The 19,225-nt window shown below is 40.6% G+C and overlaps 1 protein-coding gene across 1 annotated transcript in view; it reads left to right on the top strand.

Moving 5' to 3' along the window:
- The window catches only part of LOC126249003 (alkaline phosphatase-like), a 247,755-nt gene extending 229,263 nt beyond the window's left edge, over nt 1–18,492 (top strand). Inside the window, exons 8-9 of the mRNA XM_049950587.1 lie at nt 15,060–15,281; nt 18,190–18,492. Coding sequence (XP_049806544.1) covers nt 15,060–15,281; nt 18,190–18,395 — 428 coding nt within the window. The 3' untranslated portion in view covers nt 18,396–18,492. The remainder of the gene's footprint in view (nt 1–15,059; nt 15,282–18,189) is intronic.
- Nucleotides 18,493–19,225: the final 733 nt, after the last annotated feature.

Raw genomic sequence — 19,225 nt, 5'->3', positions numbered from 1 at the left:
CATCATGGTGCCTTACACAAGCTCCACTGGACCCACGGATGCCTACATGAATATTCCCCAGAGAATAATGGATCTGCCACCAGCTTGTCTCTGTCCCACAGTACAGGTGTCAAGGAGCTGTTCCCCGGGCAGATGACGTATTCGTGCCCTCTCATCAGCATCACGAAGAAGGTATTGGGATTTATTAGACCATGCAACATTCTGCTACTGCGCCAACATCCAAAGCTGATGGTCATGTGCCCATTTCAGACATAGCTGCCAATGTCGTGGTGTTAACACTGGCACATACGTGGTTCATCGGCTGTGGAGGCCCATCATGAGGAGTGTGTTCAGACACTCTTGTACTCTGCCCAGCATTAACGTTTGATGGTGTTTGCTGCCTGTCCTATTTTACCAGTCTACCCAGCCTATGACATCTGACATCTGTAATGAGGGGTGGCTGCCCAACCCCACAACGTCTGGATGTGGTATGACGTCGGTTTCGCCACATGTTAAAGACACTCACCACAGCACTCCTCGAATACCTGACAATTCGTGCAGTTTCCAAAATGCTCATCCTGAGCCTCCAGGCCATCACAGACTGCCCTCGGTCAAACTCAGTTAGATAGAACATGGACAGCACACTCACTGCTACTACATGCACTGTGCACTTGTCTGACTAGCAGTCATTCCTCACCAGATGATTCTATGGCCTGGATGGGTTTATATTGATGGTAGGTCAATTGGACATAATTTTATAGCTGATGAGTGTACATCTGTATGTATTCATTGTTTTTAAGTAGCTATTTTAAGGTAAATAAGCAAGCTATCTATTAATATATATTTCTGTAATTCCATGTAATATGCTAAAAAACATCTGTGTGTATAACATATGTTCTTATGTACCTATATTAAGATAATTATTGGCTTTGTGGTGACCAGCACCAGTCAAGAGGAGAGGATTGACCAGAGAGGTATAGCAGTTCTTTGAGATTGATTGTGTTTGGTTCTCCTGTTCAAGTGGCAGTGATGCGAGCTCTATTGTTTGGTACTACCAGTGTCTTTTTTGGCCAGGAGCCTGGATATATCCACAGTTCTGATCCTGTTTTTTGTTTGGGTCTTCATCTGAAGTGCGCAGTTACCATGGGAACCAGCACTGTGGATCGTATGGCCAACCACATGACAGACTACAAGTGGACAGTTCAACCAAGGAGCATAGCAGCACACAATCCCTGCTACCACTCTCGCGAGTGACATGTCTCATCTGGATGATGGTTTTGCAAGAGAAACAGACATAACATACAACATCCTATTTAGGTGGAAAGACTATGACACACCTCATTCGAGCACATCTGAGCATCCACCTCAGAGAACATCACCAGTCATGGGAATTAGTGATGTCTGCCTTACAATCCCTGAAGAGCACTTTCCACAGTCCATGAACATACCTTGGCTTCTGCTTCCAGGTCAATATTCACAAGCCCAGCCTGAATTTTTACACACATCTGTTTTGCACAAGTTCACATTTAAACTGTTTAAACAAAATGCATTCCATTTTCTCCAATGATGCTGATTGTTGCTGCTGTGCCAGATGCCCAAACATCTGCATCTTCCACATTATGTGGTATGTGTGGACAGCATTTTTCCAATACCATGATAACCTCAGGCTACATAATGGTGTAAGACAGATTGACTTCTACCTTTCTCATTTGAGACTTCATTTAACTGCACGTGAATCTACCTTACACACAGCAGTCGAGACTACCAGTTCAACCAGTTACTATCCAACACATCCTATTGGGTTGATGCTGTAAGCTGCCCTCAGTACACAAAGACAATGCAATAATGTGGTTCATTTTAGTGGGTAGCCTATTAGATGCCCACAGCACTGCCTTTTATTGGCAGCACACTTAGAAAATGTAACAGATCTACTAAGGAGACTGTCTACACTACGCTTGTCCATCCTTTTTTAGAATAATGCTGTGCAGTGTGGGATCCTTACCAGACTGGACTGACGGAGTTCATCAAAAAAGTTCAAAGAAGGGCAGCATGTTTTGTATTATCAGAAAATATGAGAGAGAGTATCACAGAAATGATACAGGGTTTGGGGTGGACACCATTAAAAGAAAGGCATTGTTTGGTGTGATGGAATCTTCTCACGAAATTCCAATCACCAACTTTCTCCTCAGAATGCAAAAATATTTTGTGGACAGTGACCTACATAGGGAGAAAAGATCACCATGATAAAATAAGGAAATCAGAGCTCATATAGAAATATGTAGGTGTTCGTTCTTTCTGCACACTATACGAGATTGGAATAATAGATAATTGAGAAGTATTTGCCTCATTAGTCATGTTCATAATAACATTGCTCTAATGTGTGACTTGCTCGTTCCACAAATATGAAATGGTTAAAGCTATTGTTATTGACCGTCTTTCTCATCCTATGGCAAATGCCATGCAATTAATTATCTATGAGGACAGATGCCCATTGCAGCTGTGGTGATGTTTACATGCTATGGTTACTCCAGAATATGCACCAGACATTGCTCTGTACATACTATGGTTAGTGAAATTGCCTCCAGAACTAAAATTACAACTTTTGTCCCATATGAGAGATCCATTGGATGTCAAACTCTGTCTGACTGACCAAGCACTCCAAGTGAAGAAGCATCACCATCTCATGCCAGCATCTAACACACCAGGGAGCAGGGCAGGTAGCAACACTGCGACAGTAGCCCCATTTATAGCTGGCAGAGGCAGATGTAGAATGGGCACCACAGACACATGTGATGTTCAGCAGCCAAGAGGAGGCACCCACACCTCCCACTAACCACTACCTGAGTGGGCCCAACTTCAGACAAGTATACAGATGAACACCCGAGGTTGTAGTGAAGTCGAAGTAGATACTCCGTGCGAATTGGTATGGGTAGAGGTTATACTTAACAGCGAAACTAAGTTAATAATTGGCTCCTTCTACCGAGCCCCAGACTCCGATGATATAGTTGTGGAACAGTTCAGAGAAAATTTGTGTCTCGTAACAAATAATACCCCACTCATACAGTTATAGTTGGTGGGGACTTCAACCTTCCCTCGATATGTTGGCAAAAATACTTGTTCAAAACTGGTGGTAGGCAGAAAACATCTTCCGAGATTGTCCTAAATGCTTTCTCCAAAAATTATTTCGAGCAATTAGTCCACGAACCCACGCGAATTGTAAATGGTTGCGAAAACACACTTGACCTCTTAGCCACAAACAATCCAGAGCTGATAGAGAGCATCATGACTGATACAGGGATTAGTGATCACAAGGTCATTGTAGCTAGGCTCAATACCGTTTCTTCCAAATCCACCAGAAACAAACGCAAAATAATTTTATTTAAAAAAGCGGATAAAGTGTCACTAGAAGCCTTCCTAAGAGACAATCTCCATTCCTTCCGAACTGACTATGCAAATGTAGACGAGATGTGGCTCAAATTCAAAGATATAGTAGCAACAGCAATTGAGAGATTCATACCTCATAAATTGGTAAGAGATGGAACTGATCCCCCGTGGTACACAAAACAGGTCCGAACGCTGTTGCAGAGGCAACGGAACGCAAAATTTGGCACGGACTTCAATGCGAGATGCCTTTAATAGGTTCCACAACGAAACATTGTCTCGAAATTTGGTAGACAATCCGAAGAAATTCTGGTTGTATGTAAAGTGCACAAGCGGCAAGATGTAGTCAATACCTTCGCTGCGCAGTGCCGATAGTACTGTTACCGATGACTGTGCCGCTAAAGCGGAGTTATTGAATGCAGTTTTCCGAAATTCCTTCACCAGGGAAGACGAATGGAATATTCCAGAATTTGAAACACGAACAGCTGCTAGCATGAGTTTCTTAGAAGTAGATACCTTAGGGGTTGCGAAGCAACTTAAGTCGCTTGATACGGGCAAGTCTTCAGGTCCAGATTGTATACCAATTAGGTTCCTTTCAGATTACACTGATACAATAGCTCCCTACTTAGCAATCATATACAACCGCTCGCTCACCAATATATCTGTACCTACAGATTGGAAAATTGCGCAGGTCGCACCAGTGTTTAAGAAGGCTAGTAGGATTAATCCATCGGACTACAGACCTACATCATTGACATTGGTTTGCAGTAGGGTTTTGGAACATATACTGTATTCAAACATTATGAATCACCTCGAAGGGAACGATCTATTGATACGTAATCAGCATGGTTTCAGAAAAAATCGTTCTTGTGCAACGCAGCTAGCTCTTTATTCGCACGAAGTAATGGCCGCTATCGACAGGAGATCTCAAGTTGATTCCGTATTTCTAGATTTCCGGAAAGCTTTTGACACCGTTCCTCACAAGCGACTTCTAATCAAGCTGCGGGCCTATGGGGTATCGTCTCAGTTGTGCGACTGGATTCGTGATTTCCTGTCAGGAAGGTCGCAGTTCGTAGTAATAGACAGCAAATCATTGAGTAAAACTGAAGTGATATCAGGTGTTCCCCAGGGAAGCGTCCTGGGACCTCTGCTGTTCCTGATCTATATAAATGACCTGGGTGACAATCTGAGCAGTTCTCTTAGGTTGTTCGCAGATGATGCTGTAATTTACCATCTAATAAGGTCATTCGAAGACCAGTATCAGTTGCAAAGCGATTTATAAAAGATTGCTGTATGGTGTGACAGGTGGCAGTTGACGCTAAATAACGAGAGTGTGAGGTGATCCACATGAGTTCCAAAAGAAATCCATTGGAATTCGATTACTCGATAAATAGTACAATTCTCAAGGCTGTCAATTCAACTAAGTACCTGGGTGTTAAAATTACGAACAACTTCAGTTGGAAAGACCACATAGATAATATTGTGGGGAAGGCGAGCCAAAGGTTGCGTTTCATTGGCAGGACACTTAGAAGATGCAACAAGTCCACTAAAGAGACAGCTTACACTACACTCGTTCGTCCTCTGTTAGAATATTGCTGCACGGTGTGGGATCCTTACCAGGTGTGATTGACAGAGGACATCGAAAGGGTGCAAAAAAGGGCAGCTCGTTTTGTATTATCACATAATAGGGGAGAGAGTGTGGCAGATATGATACGAGAATTGGGATGGAAGTCATTAAAGCAAAGACGTTTTTCGTCGCGGCGAGATCTATTTACGAAATTTCAGTCACCAACTTTCTCTTCCGAATGCGAAAATATTTTGTTGAGCTCAACCTACATAGGTAGGTATGATCATCAAAATAAAATAAGAGAAATCAGAGCTCGAACAGAAAGGTTTAGGTGTTCGTTTTTCCGGTGCGCTGTTCGGGAGTGGAATGGTAGAGAGATAGTATGATTGTGGTTCGATGAACCCTCTGCCAAGCACTTAAATGTGAATTGCAGAGTAGTCATGTAGATGTAGATGTAGATGTAGATGTAGACCTTTCAGCAGGTGAATACAGATAGCACAACTGGTGCTAGTCGTGCATCTCACACAGTTTACCCTTCTGCTGGCTTCACAACACATCCAGTGATGTGGCACAGAACTGCAGACCTCTCTGTGCATGTCTGTGGCGTACTGACTAATGAGATCCATGTGCTGAAAATGGTAGAGCAGCAGACCTGCTACTGGGTTACAGATGGCACCTGTGACATGCGGGTCGAATTAGGCACCACAACCCGCAGCAATAGGGATGGACACCAAGCTATTTTCAATTTCATCAGTTCTACAGATGGAGAATCTTGGTTATTCATCCAGGACATCTCAACAAATCTCTAGTATTTAATTGGCACAGGAGCAGACTTGAGTGTGATATTCATGTCCTATGACACTGGCCATACCTTGCTGGTGAAACTATCCTTACGTGTGGCTAACAAGATGGATATAAGGCTCCATGGTGCAATCAAACTGCAAAGTCAGCTCATACCAGATGTATACTTTCCATGGACCTTTCACATGGCTGACATAGATGACACAGTTATAGGAATAGATCTCCTCTGATTTCATGTGTCATCCATTGATCTGCATTTTCAAACCTTAATTCACCATCAAACCAAGACAGACATACTCTGTTTGCAATTCACAATTGACTCAGTCACATCCGTACTCACTGAACAAGCATCTCTATAAGAGCAGTTGGTTGTCTCATGCACGTGCCTTGTGATGGAACACACTGAAGTCAACACTATCTTTGTAAGAAATGCCAAGACACAACAACTAGTCAACACTGCTTCAAGAGATCTGCTTTGAGCTCACCGCACTCCTTAACTGCTTTGATTCCCTTCCATGGATAATGCTTTCTACTATGGATACCTCATACAAGGCAATCCCAGTGACATGGGTAAACAGGATAGTGACAGCATGTTCTATTCTCCCGTTAATTCAGGAGTGATCCCCCACCCCCCTCCCAGCCCACCCCACTACAAGGTGGTAAACTAGCATCAATTTAAAATGGCACATGCCACAAGACAAATATCACTGACAGTCTACCTGTGTGCCACACGGCATGTTGGCTAATACCACATAAGCTTCACCATGCAATGGAGGTGGACCAGTAACTTCAAAACAGAACAATATGCCCTTTAGAGAGTAACTGGCTGTCCCCCAGTCATCTTGTACTCAATAAAGACAGTTCTTAGCGACTGTGTGGTGACTGCAGGTGCTTTAATGCTAGAACTATCATTGACAATTATCATATTCAAGACATACAGGACTTTTGACAACTTCTTAACAGTGCATGGGTCTTTAGTGTGACTGACTGTCATAAATCACACTTATAGATAACCCATGTTTCCAACAGACATTCCTAAAATGGCACTGATCACCCCTTTCAGCTTGTTTGAGTTCTGTTTCATGACTTATGGACTCAAGGATGTGGAACACATGGAAATGGTTCATTGACTCAGTCTTGTACAAGATGCCTTTTTGCTATGCAAATCTGGATGATATGTTAATCTTTTCCACCTTGATAAAGGATCATAAATCACACCTCCAGCAAGTCGCACAAGCTTTGAAGGGCAATGGGGTGGAAATCATGCATGAAAAATCTCAATTACACCAATGACATTCCTGGGACAGACGGTAGATGCTGATGGTGTCCAGCTGCCATTCAAGTGGATTTATGTCTTCCATAGCCTATCTAGTCCTACAACATTCAAAGAATTGACTTGTTTCCTAGGAACCATAAACTTTTATAGGTGACACCTACCCATGGCCATGTTAATTCAGGCTGTACTAACGGATGCCTTAGCAGGTAAGCAAACACCTTACTCATGAAAGGTTCAGTGGACAGACAACGTGATTCAAGCCTTCAAGGTGCTCAGAGTCACTTAAGTATATGCCATTACACTCACACACCCCCACCCAGACATGTGCATCTCTATTACCACAGATGCTAGTGATTCGGTGCTCAGTACTGTTTTACAATGAGTTAGTGTTTCCAACCACCTTTTATGATTCTTTTCTAAGAAACCACTTAGTTTGCAATTTAAGTGGTCTGCATTCAAACAGGAGCTGTTCACAATATATGAGGCTGTGAAGTACTTCTGGGATAACATTGAAGGCAGAGAAGTCACCATATACACCAGTCACATGCCCCTCACAGATGCCATCCATAACCCACAGCAGATCTGCTGCCCCGCCGTTCTCAGCACACAGATCTCATTACTCAGTACACCACAGACATCAGACACATTAAAGAAACAGAAAATATGGTGGTGCATTACTTATCCAAGGTTTCAGCAATTACTTACAAATGGAATTACAAAGAGTTGGCTTGTGCTTACAGCAAGAAGACAGGGCAGTGCAGGCCTTGTTACATGTCACATCCACAAATCTTACTATAATTACATAATGGTCACCCAAGGCTGTCAGTCCCATAATTTGTGACATCTCTATGGGTAACTGCACCCCATTTTCTCAGATGCTATGCGAAGAGGAATCTTCTCATTAGTACATGATCTGGCACTCCCTGGTATTAAAGCAGCAACACATTTTATTACAGAACATTTTGTCTGGTTGGGCGTTAGGAGGTACTGCCAGGCATGGTCACACACATGCACCTTATGCCAAAAAACAAGGTTGGGCATCATAATCCGCCAACATTAGCAAACTCTGATGTTCAAAAAGGATGCAGAAGACACGCCCATCTTGACATTATTAGCCCTCTACCACCGCCCGAGAGCTACAGATATGTAATGTTAGCTATTGATAGAAGTATGCAATGGGTGGAGGCCATGCCGCTTGGAGATATTACTGCCAATTATTAACATGTGGACCATGAGATTTGGTGTCCATATTCATTCACAGCCAGCTAGGGTCAGCAGTTCAAGTCCCGGCTGTTTGAAAAACTATACTCCTTGTGCAGCATGGCTAAATTCTATACCACCACTTATGACCCACAGAGCGACATCCTTGTAGAATGATGGTACTGTATGTGAAAGACAACACTCATGTGTCACGAGGAGCTGTGGACTTGAGCTAAACTGGATACTACTAGGAATTTGTACCATGCATAAGAATGATCTTAAGGCTTCACTGGCAGAAGTACTTTGTAGGGAACAATTCGCTCTCCCAGTCCAGTTTGTCAGTGACTCATCAGCCACGCCTTCAGCCAAATTACCGGCATTGGTTGGAAGGTTTTAATGCCGTACTTCCAGACTGCGCATGCCTCTACCCTACATACTTTCAGTTCCCCAAACATTCATCCACAACACACTTGCTAACTGCAGATTCATTATGCTCAGAGTTTACTTGATCCGGCCAGCTGTGTAGCAACCTTACTTCTGTCCACACCATGTCCTGGCCAGGTCCAACAACACAGTGGACATCATACTGAACAATAAATGCCAGACTATTTCTATAACCAGGGTGAAGCCTGCATGGACATTAAACGATGTCGGTCCAGCAGATATACCTTTTACACAGTCAGCGAAACGTGAAGCTCTTTCAGACTCATGTGATTCCATCCTCTTCTCAACGTGACCTCCTTTCTAGTACAAACCTCACCCACTACACCACAAACTACCATCAAATCTTGGATTGGTGGCAGCTCACCAGGAAAGCATGTGGCCTATACACCACTGCAAGCACGAGATGTGATGTTTAGCATCAACATCTTTCATCATTGTGCAGCGCACCAACCATTCACCTGCATGACAACACTCTCTCCATGTTCTCCAAGCCTATGCATGGCTGACAATGGTGCGACACCACATGTAATGTTCCTATGCTTATTTGAGATCCCACTGAATGTGGGTGATGCCAACATCAATCCCAGGATCAAGGGCAATGGACCTCAATGGGATCCCTTCCGTCTCCTTGCCCCTGTGTCTGCATTACCGGAGAAGGGGGTGGGGGTTGGGGGGGGGGGGAGGGTGGGGGGAGGTGTTGTCCTCTGTGGCACCCACCACCAACTGAGATGAGAGGATCAGCCAGGGAGATGTAGAAGTTCTTTGAGACTGACTGTTTTGGTACTCTTGTTCCAGTGGCAGTGATGTAAGATCTATTGTTCTGTATTAGCAGCGATTATTTTGTAATTCAAAAATGGTTCAAATGGCTCTGAGCACTATGGGACTTAACATCTATGGTCATCAGTCCCCTAGAACTTAGAACTACTTAAACCTAACTAACCTAAGGACATCACACACATCCATGCCCGAGGCAGGATTCGAACCTGCGACCGTAGCAGTCGCGCAGTTCCGGACTGAGCGTCTAGAACCGCTAGACCACCGCGGCCGGCTATTTTGTAATTAAAGTGTGTTTATTCACAAGTAATGGAGTATTCCTCCTGGGTATTGATGACCAGGAACCCGGATATACCGACAGCTTTATTGATATACTCATGTAATTGTGTGATTTTTAAACTTTTAACTGTGAAATTTTTAAACTCCATGTAAACGTGACATGTCTGATACTATTGTACTGAATGATCGACTGACAAATAAAACTGTTACTATTAATACTAGAGAACTCCACATATTATCTTGAATGGAGAGTGATCAACAGATGCAGAAGTAATTTCAAGTGTGCCTCACGTTATGTGCTGAGACTTGTGCTATATGTCATATGCTAATTAACTGGCAGATAATAATACCAGTAAATTCAGACTTCTTGTTCATGTTGTGTTTATCTGCAATGAAGTACTGCCCAAAAAATATGCACAGATATTCTGCCAGATCTTGAAAAGGTTTCAAAGTTGTGCAAAGATTGTCAGCTTGCTTTAAATATTTAGAAATGTAAAATCGTGCACTTAACAAAATCTGAAAATGTTGTAGTCCATTAGCAGATGCTAATCAAAAGTCATGGTGTAATATAAAGAATTTAATGAGTAAAGCTAACAACTCTCCTAATAGTACAGGAGCTCAGACATCAAAAGATACAGAAACAAGACTGAGAACTTTGCTAGATTTTGGATGAATCTTTTTTTCAAGAGCTATAGAGTACACATACATACACACAAACAAATACCTGTATCGCTACATTGTCCCAGGAGACTTCATTGTGCCAGTACTGCAGCCTGTCTCTGAAGGCCTTAGCAAGACCCTCAACATACTGGCTGAGCAATTGACTGCCACTGCAGATGTGACATCCACGGTTGGCCAGACTAAATGAAAGTGACATTTTTGGTGTGAAACAGATGGCAGCTATCAAAATGCAGGTAATTTTAATAGGGAACAGGCTTGGTTTGGAGAGAGGTTTGAATGGAGCAATTAGAGGGGTCGAGTTTTATGTCCAACCAATTGCCTGCAGCCTAGCTTTCCATATTAATGACACAAACCAGTGCCTTGACTATCAACCATCCAATATTATTACCACCTGGAGTCCTACTCGTCACTATTGAATCCATTTTCCTACACATCACCCTTCCTCGTGTCAATGGCATTGCCGCAATAGCACAGTAACTCAGCCAATGTCCTACCAGCTCCAAACTCACCATCTCATTCCTTATGAACCGGACTATATTGCTGACCACTAAATTGCATCACCATGAAGACAGCATGAAACAAATGCCAAATTTTTATGAACTGCTGTACATGCTTGGATATGCAAATGATTAGTATTTTAAAACAACTACACAAAATAGGTAGGTGTAATACCACATGTTTTCAGTATATGAGGAAATATTAGACAGCAAAGAAAGGTGCACCAACTGTGATGCACTCTGTGTCAACGCAGGACAAAGGAGTGTCTCCATTTTGTCTTTTCAAATGAGTCCCAGTTTTGCATAGAGCATCGCAATAGATGTATCCATGTGTAGAAGTTCGAAGAAGAGTGAACGTTGCTATGTGCACTGCATGCATCATCATCATACAGATCCAGCGCCTGGTTTGATGGTATGGGATGCCACTGGGTACAGAACACTGTCACACCTTGTTCTCACAGGTGGTAATTTGGACATCTGATATTACACGTCAGATGTATTCATTCTGTGTCAGTTTCCTATTGCTTTATTTGATGTCCTGACCTATTTCAAAACAGAGGGTACTCAGTCATTGCCCTGGCCAGCATGTTCTCTAGATCTCTCACCCCAGGAGACATCTGGTCATGGGTTGCCATCATTCACCAACCACCCTGATTGATAAACACTGCTTCAGAGTAGAAACAGTGAGAATGCCATACCTGTATCTGCCATCCCAGCTTAGTGGAACTCAGTGCATGCCAGGTTAGAACTATTGTTACTGCCATATTTGGTAGCTCTGTGTACCTACAAATCACCTACAAACTTTATAATGTGACCTTTCTACTATACTGTATTTGCACAAAAGTAAAATTTTGTTTTTTGCCATCCACCCTGATGTTGCAGTTTTAAATGTTCACTTACATTAACCTACAGCTGGAAAGGCTATGTACACACATCAAAAAAAATTATGCATCAGCTCAGTTCTGAGAGTTCCGGAACCTGTACAAAAAATTGGAATAGAGATTAACATAAACATCATATCTGCCCTTTTTGTTCCTCATGAAAACCACACATTGCATGTTGTACCACCATACAGCGAGACCTTCAGAGGTGGTGGTCCAGATTGTTGTACACACCAGTACCTCTAATATCCTGTAGCACATCCTCTTGCATTGATGCATGCCTGTATTCATCATGGCACATTATCCACAAGTTCATCAAGGCACTGTTGTTCCAGATTGTTCCACTCTTCAATGGCGACTCAGCATAGATCCCTCACAGCGGTTGGTGGGTCATGTCATCCATAAACAGCCCTTTTCAATCTATCCCAGGCATGTTTAAAAGGGTTCGTGTCTGGAGAACATGCTGTCCACTCTAGTCGAGCGATGTCACTATCCTGAAGGAATTCATTCACAAGGTGTGCATCATGGGTGCATGAATTGTCATCCATGAAGATGAATGTCTCACCAATATGCTGCGGATATGGTTGCATTATCAGTCGGAGGATGGCATTCATGTATCATACAGTCGTTATGGCTCCTTCCATGACCACGAGCGGCATATGTCAGCCCCACATAATGGCACCCCAAAACAGCAGGGAACCTGCACCTTGCTGCACTCTCTGAACAGTGTGTCTAAGGCGTTCAGCCTGACTGGGTTGCTTCCAAACACGTCTCCAACTATTGTCTGGTTGAAGGCATATGCGACACTCATTGGTGAAGAGAACATGATGCCATTCCTGAGCAGTCCATTTAGCATGTTGTTGGGCCCATCTGTACTGCGGTGCATGGTGTCATGGTTGCAAAGATGGACCTCGCCATGGACGTAGGGAATGAAGTTGAGCATCATGCAGCCTATTGAGCACAGTTTGAGTTGTAACACGACGTCCTGTGGCTGCACCAAATGCATTATTCAACATGGTGGCATTGCTGTCAAGGTTCCTCCTTGCCATAATCCATAGGTAGTGGTCATCCACTGCAGTAGTAGCCCTTGGGCAGCCTGAGCATGGCATGTCATTGAGAGTTTTTGTCTCTCTGTATCTCCTTGGTGTCCAAACAACATTGTTTTGGTTCATTCCGAGACACCTCAACACTTCCCTTGTTGAGAGTGCTTCATGGCACAAAGTAACAATTCGGACACAATCAAAGCGCAGTATTGACTGACTAGGCATGATTGAACTACAGACAACACAAGTTGTGTACCGCCTGCCTGGTGGAATGACTGGAACTGATTGGCTGTCGAACCTCCTCCGTCTAATAGGCACTACTCATGCATGGTTTTTTACATCTTTGTGCAGGTTTAGTGGCATCTCTGAACAGTAAAAGGGACTGTCTGTGATACAATATCCACAATCAATGTCTATCTCCCGGTCTGGGAACCGGGGTGATGCAAAACTTTTTTTGGTGTGTGTATTTGTAAAAAAACATTTTCAAAGTTCAAGATGGTTTGTTTCCCTTAAAATTGCTATTGTAAGACCTCTTCAAACACTCCAAAATTTGGTCATATGTTGATGCTGTCAGTGGCACATACATTTGTGTGGAGGAAATCCCTGTTGACAAGATAGTGGTCAAAATAAGAGACAGTGAAAGAAAATGTTAAGTGGTGAACGTTGCCACCATTCAAGTGACATGCATCTGCTAAAAATTGGTGTAGTAATTGGTTTTAGAGGTGTTAAACAGCAATTTAAATCACTAATATTCAGCACATTCTGAAGAGTCAACATTTACATACAGCACATATACATCTGTCCTCTACAAACTGCCGTGAAGGGCATAGCAAAGGGTAATTCCCACTGTATCATTTATTAGGAGTTTTTCCTCTTCCATTCATGTTTTGACCATAGGTCGAATGGAATCATGTCAGGCTCTGTACAGCATCTGTGAGCTTATTAGCGCCACTGTTAATGATAATCTAGTGTGTAAATCTTGAACAGAGAATTGTTCCCAATAGCACATGTCACTTACATCTACAAAATAGGTTTATCATCCTAAATTTCTAAAATTCTAAGATCAAACACAATATAACATTACAAAATTAAATGTGAAATTATGGAATGTAAATAAGTTAAGTATGACAGCGTTATTTATTTTTATGTGACTTATGTCCAACAGGATCCACAATGCACATAATATAAGGGCAATCAAATTAAAATGAGGCAGATGGAAGAAAAGTAAACTGTTTATTATTTCAAAGGTAATAACTGTAATTTAATACATTTATCCCACTGTGATACAAGACAGTCACTGCCTCATGGAAAAATATTCACAGTTGCACATGATTGTACCCAGGCATGTACCTTTTCATCAGAAGCAAATCGACAGCCATTAATGTCTTTCTTCAGGGCTCCAAATATAAGCAAATTGTGTAGGGAGAGATCAGGGCTGTGTGGAGGATGTGTAATGGCTTCCCAGCAAAACGTCTGCAGAGTACTTGAAACAATGTTGGCAACATGTGATCCCACACATTACCAACCTATCTGAAGCATATGCTGGGCAGAAATCACTTATAAGCTTTGAACTGCATACTATAAATACATTGAGATTGTTTTCAGAGTTTAATGACAATGAGTTGGTTAAGGATCATTTATTAATTTTCATGTAAATTTCGTTATCAGTCTTTTCTGAAACTGCACTAGAATTGCCATCTATAAAATCGACCAGTAACAGGCTGGGTAAGTCATTTCAAAGGTGAGAGGAAGGTAACAGCATAATATCTCCAATAGCACCATGCCTAGTAAAGCACTGTTGTGTTCAAACCAATCTTCAGGTGATGACAACTTTATGTTTACTTTCACCAAAATACCCTCAGCATTAGGCAAACTCGTCATTTCTTTGAGTGTCTAGTATTTACTTATTTAATTGTAATTTATTTTATGTGAAATTTTATTGCACCATTATTAACTGATCATAAACAGTGATAGAATACGTGCAGAAAGAATCACAGGGCTATTTCACAATATATCTTCCCATACTTTTGCTCCTTTAACAAGTTACAACTCTTCTTCTCAGATAATTCCTTCATAACTCAATACACACATATGAATGGTGCTACAATAATGTAATTACACTGACCAGCATATTTAAAGTAGTATATCACATGATTTGAATCTGTTTAGGGTGTTTTCTTGTGGGTAAATGAAATGTACATATTTTATAATTACACAATTAGTAAGAAAGGGCTTGTACAAAATTTTCATTTTTAGGTATAGCTAAGAAGTCAGTGGTTGACAATATTCCATATACAATACTAACATATTCAACTGGAAGCAACCTTGCATTTAATTATACTGTTGTAAATGGAACTGAAGTAATTCGTGACAACCCTGAAAACTATGATTACACAAGTTTTGATTACCACCAGCAGGCAGCAATTTTAACAGATGAAGCATCACATGGAGGAGGAGATGTTACTGTATATGCAGCTGGTAAGTTAATCATTATCATGAATTAACCACACCTTTTTGTCTTTTTGTTTATTTTTTTCCAGTGTTCAAAGTCACATGCTGGTCACAGTCATTTTGGAAATTGAATTATTTTTCTATTCGCTGCAAGTCCAAGCTACTGTTGTTCAATGACACCTTCTCATAAGCAAGAGAATATTTTGTTGTGTATAAAAGCAGTTTTAGATAACTTGCTTAACAGTCTTGATTATTATTATTATTATTTGTCATTTCCTTCAATAGAACAAAAATAGTTGACACCTTTATGACTACATTTTGTTATTCTGGAAAACAAATGTTAGGTAATTAAAGGTACAATATATTCCAAATTAGGGCTTTCAGAATCAGTTTCACTCATATTATTAAAGCACATTCAGCAAAAGAAGTAAAATATTATTTATAAAATGGCCGTAGATCCCTGCAGCAAAGCATGATATAACTATATGAATATATGTATGATATAAGATAACTACCAAATACAACACCAAAAGACAGTCTTCCCCTCCTATCCACTTTAGGCTCAGGAGAAACTCTGCAAAGATCATCTTTTACAACACCTGATGTATCAGGTACATTAAGTCAAACAAAAAAGACTGTTTGATTCCAGTTTTCAGTGCCATTTTCTCAAGAATTTAATTTCATCTTCACTGCTCAGTAGTCCAACAAAATATTTTATACTTTTCTTCCCAGCAAACAGAAGAACATATTTCCTTTTATGCACAGTTTTGTACATCATACAAGTGCCTGTCAGCTTGTTGCTCTGCTTCATGTTCTTCAGTTAAGTACTATCAATAACTCTCTTGCTCTCCACTGTCATCACTAGCACTTAGTTTATACAGGATGTCATCATTCAGCTGATTATCATTTAGGTATTATTCTGAAATTCTCCTATTCTTTCTTTTTTCCATCTTATGAAGAGCAAGGTATATGCAGCTGTTTTGATAGATGACCGTCTCTCATAACAAAACTAGAAGTTGGCATGAGGAAGCTTGTGCCTGATCAATGAAATTGATCAGTAGTAGAATGGCACAGGTTTTCAGGTGGTTTCCTTGTTATATGCAGTTTATCCAGGGGAAGAATACCACTATCCAGAATCCAGAAATCTAATTTGCAGAAGATGTGACTTCAACTAGAGTCAATGTTTGTCTTAATAAGGGAGGGAAAACATTTTTTGGTAAATTGTTATTTATCCCCGATTTTGTTCTCCATTTTGATAATGACTTTCAAAGTCTAAGTGCAATTAAGAGATAAGCAGACAAAGCAAATATTATTATCATTAGCAGCTTTTATAACTTTAACTGAAAAATACTTGAGAGATTATCTCTGATAATCACCTCTGGACCAGTAAGTCCTTTAGCATGAGGCAAGTGCACAGTGAAGAACTGCCCATCAAACCGACTGTTTGAAGGACCACATATTTTTTGACTTATGGACAACATATACCAGCAGTAAAGTACCTGTAGCTGTGCAACAGAATGTGACAGAGATTGCAGTTTTGGAGTGTTTCATTACTTTATCAGGATAATTATTGCTACATTTAATAAGTGCAGTCTTACAGTCTGAATCATCAGACAAGTTCGTTTCATCAACATTTGTAATGCGTTCTGTTGGTACACCATCCATTGACCGTTTAGGTTTTCAAAATATTCATCAACAAATTCTCTAGTTAGAGACCCTCTGTCTGGATTTATGTTGCCATGTTGCCTCATTGATAAGAATGCCTTGTGACTATTACCAATGAATTACCCCTTTCCTTGCCAGGAATATTGATAGGCCTAAAGGTTGCTCCTATCCATCTCATTCTGTCCACCACCATTTTAATTGTTAACCTTATGTCCAACAAGACTAATGGGAAACCACAGGCACCTATTTGAATCACACAATCACACAACTGCTTTTCTTCATCAGCAGTAAAAATTGTTTGTCTGCCAGTTTTATGTTCATTTTTCATTTTGCTAGATTGAGCTCCTTCAAGTATTTTAAAAATTTGTGAAACCTTGGTTAGTGGCATCTTATTTTCATGAATTTACTTAAAACTTTCTCAAGATTAGTTATCGAGTAGTTTCCATAAGTTCAAGAACCAGAAACACTCACACATGCTCTCACCATATCTGCAAAAATGGAAACAACAACTGTAATCAATTACAAGATACTGATATGTGCTGTAATTACATATAACTTCATAAATAGATAACTCAGAATAACATTGCGCGCCATGTGTAATAATCTACTACCACCAATCAACTGATCTGACAGAGAGCATAGATACCAGCAGGATGTCAGTATTCAAAGTCATCTCGTGAAAGACAAACCTCCTAATTTTTATTCAACTGCAACACCAAGGAATAAAGTAAACTTCTTAGGCTTTCAGTACAATTAAATTTAGGTGGCCACTTTGTCATTAAAGGTTCATTAGTTATGTTTGGTACTGAATTGCTTCATAGGTTCTAGGTTAGATTTTTTAATGTCATTTTGACACTTACATAATTTGAAAGAATTGATTATTTGCTATTTTAAAAGCTTGTGTTGTTAATTTGTTACCCCATTAACTGAGGGCAACAATGAATTTAAAAAGATGCTAAATTACTGTTAGGGGAAAAAACACTTGATGGAATTTTCTGTGCCCCATAAAAAGGCCTCTACTTCTGATGAAGGGACAGCCAATTTGAAAAGTTGAAGATTAGTATGTAGTTCATTGTTGCTTCCAGCTTTGGCATATGATAAGAAGATATTTCTCACTTGACTCTTGTGCTTTAAATCTCAATTTTTTTTTTAAGAAAATAGGATTTTATGTTTTCAAATTGTTTGCCGAACTTAGAATGTATATTTTTGATTATTCTCCATGGATCACCAACAAAAAAAAGATTAATTTTTTTTCCTGTTTTCCTCTTAGGGCCAATGGCTCACCTCTTCCATACTTCCCATGAACAACACTACGTTGCACACGTCATGGGTTATGCAGCACGTATTGGACCATATGCTGACATTCCACACAATCATGGTGTATCAAATTTGAAATTAAATGCAGCACTGATGGTTGTCACTTACCTAATTCAATCTAGATTCTGTTTAATGTTGATAAATTTTAATTCTGAATAAAATTAATAAATAAGATTTTAAATTGTTCATATATTCCAATTCTCTACTGTTTTATTTTATTGTTCCTTTTAATTGTAATAAACAGTTCCTGAGCAAACATTAAGCATCTTCTGTTAATAAACATTTCCTATTACTAATGGTAAGTTGTTTCTTCTGGTACTTGATAATGAATGTGTACAGCACAAACTTTCATTCTTGTATTTTTATTTCCAAATTGTAAAATCTATCTCCTATGAACCTTAAGAATACCCTCACCATTACTTCCCTTCATATGAAACATTTTGTATTGTAGGTTACAATGTAGCTACAGTAACCTTTTGCAGAAAAAACAATTGGGAGATATCAGACAGGCTTTACGTCTGGCAAATCAATTACTGACCAAATATTCACAGAAAAACCAAAGGAATACAATAAACACACATCAAAAAAAGTTTTGCATCACCCCAGTTCCCAGAACTCCTGAAGATAGACGTTGACTGTGGATCTACATCTACATCTACATTTATACTCCACAAGCCACACAACGGTGTGTGGCGGAGGGCATTTTATATGCCACTGTCATTACCTCCTTTTTCTGTTCCAGTCGCGTATGGTTCGCGGGAAGAACGACTGTCTGAAAGCCTCCGTGCACGCTCGAATCTCTCTAATTTTACATTCATGATCTCCTCGGGATGTATAAGTAGGGGGAAGCAATATATTCGAAACCTCATCCAGAAACGCACCCTCTCGAAACCTGGCGAGCAAGCTACACCACGATGCAGAGTGCCTCTCTTGCAGAGTCTGCCACCTGAGTTTGCTAAACATCTCTGTAATGCTATCACGGTTAGCAA

Source organism: Schistocerca nitens, chromosome 3 (genome assembly GCF_023898315.1).
Source record: "Schistocerca nitens isolate TAMUIC-IGC-003100 chromosome 3, iqSchNite1.1, whole genome shotgun sequence".
Lineage (NCBI taxonomy): Eukaryota > Metazoa > Arthropoda > Insecta > Orthoptera > Acrididae > Schistocerca > Schistocerca nitens.
Note: the sequence above shows the minus strand (reverse complement) of the source record. Positions and strands in the feature narration are given on the sequence as shown.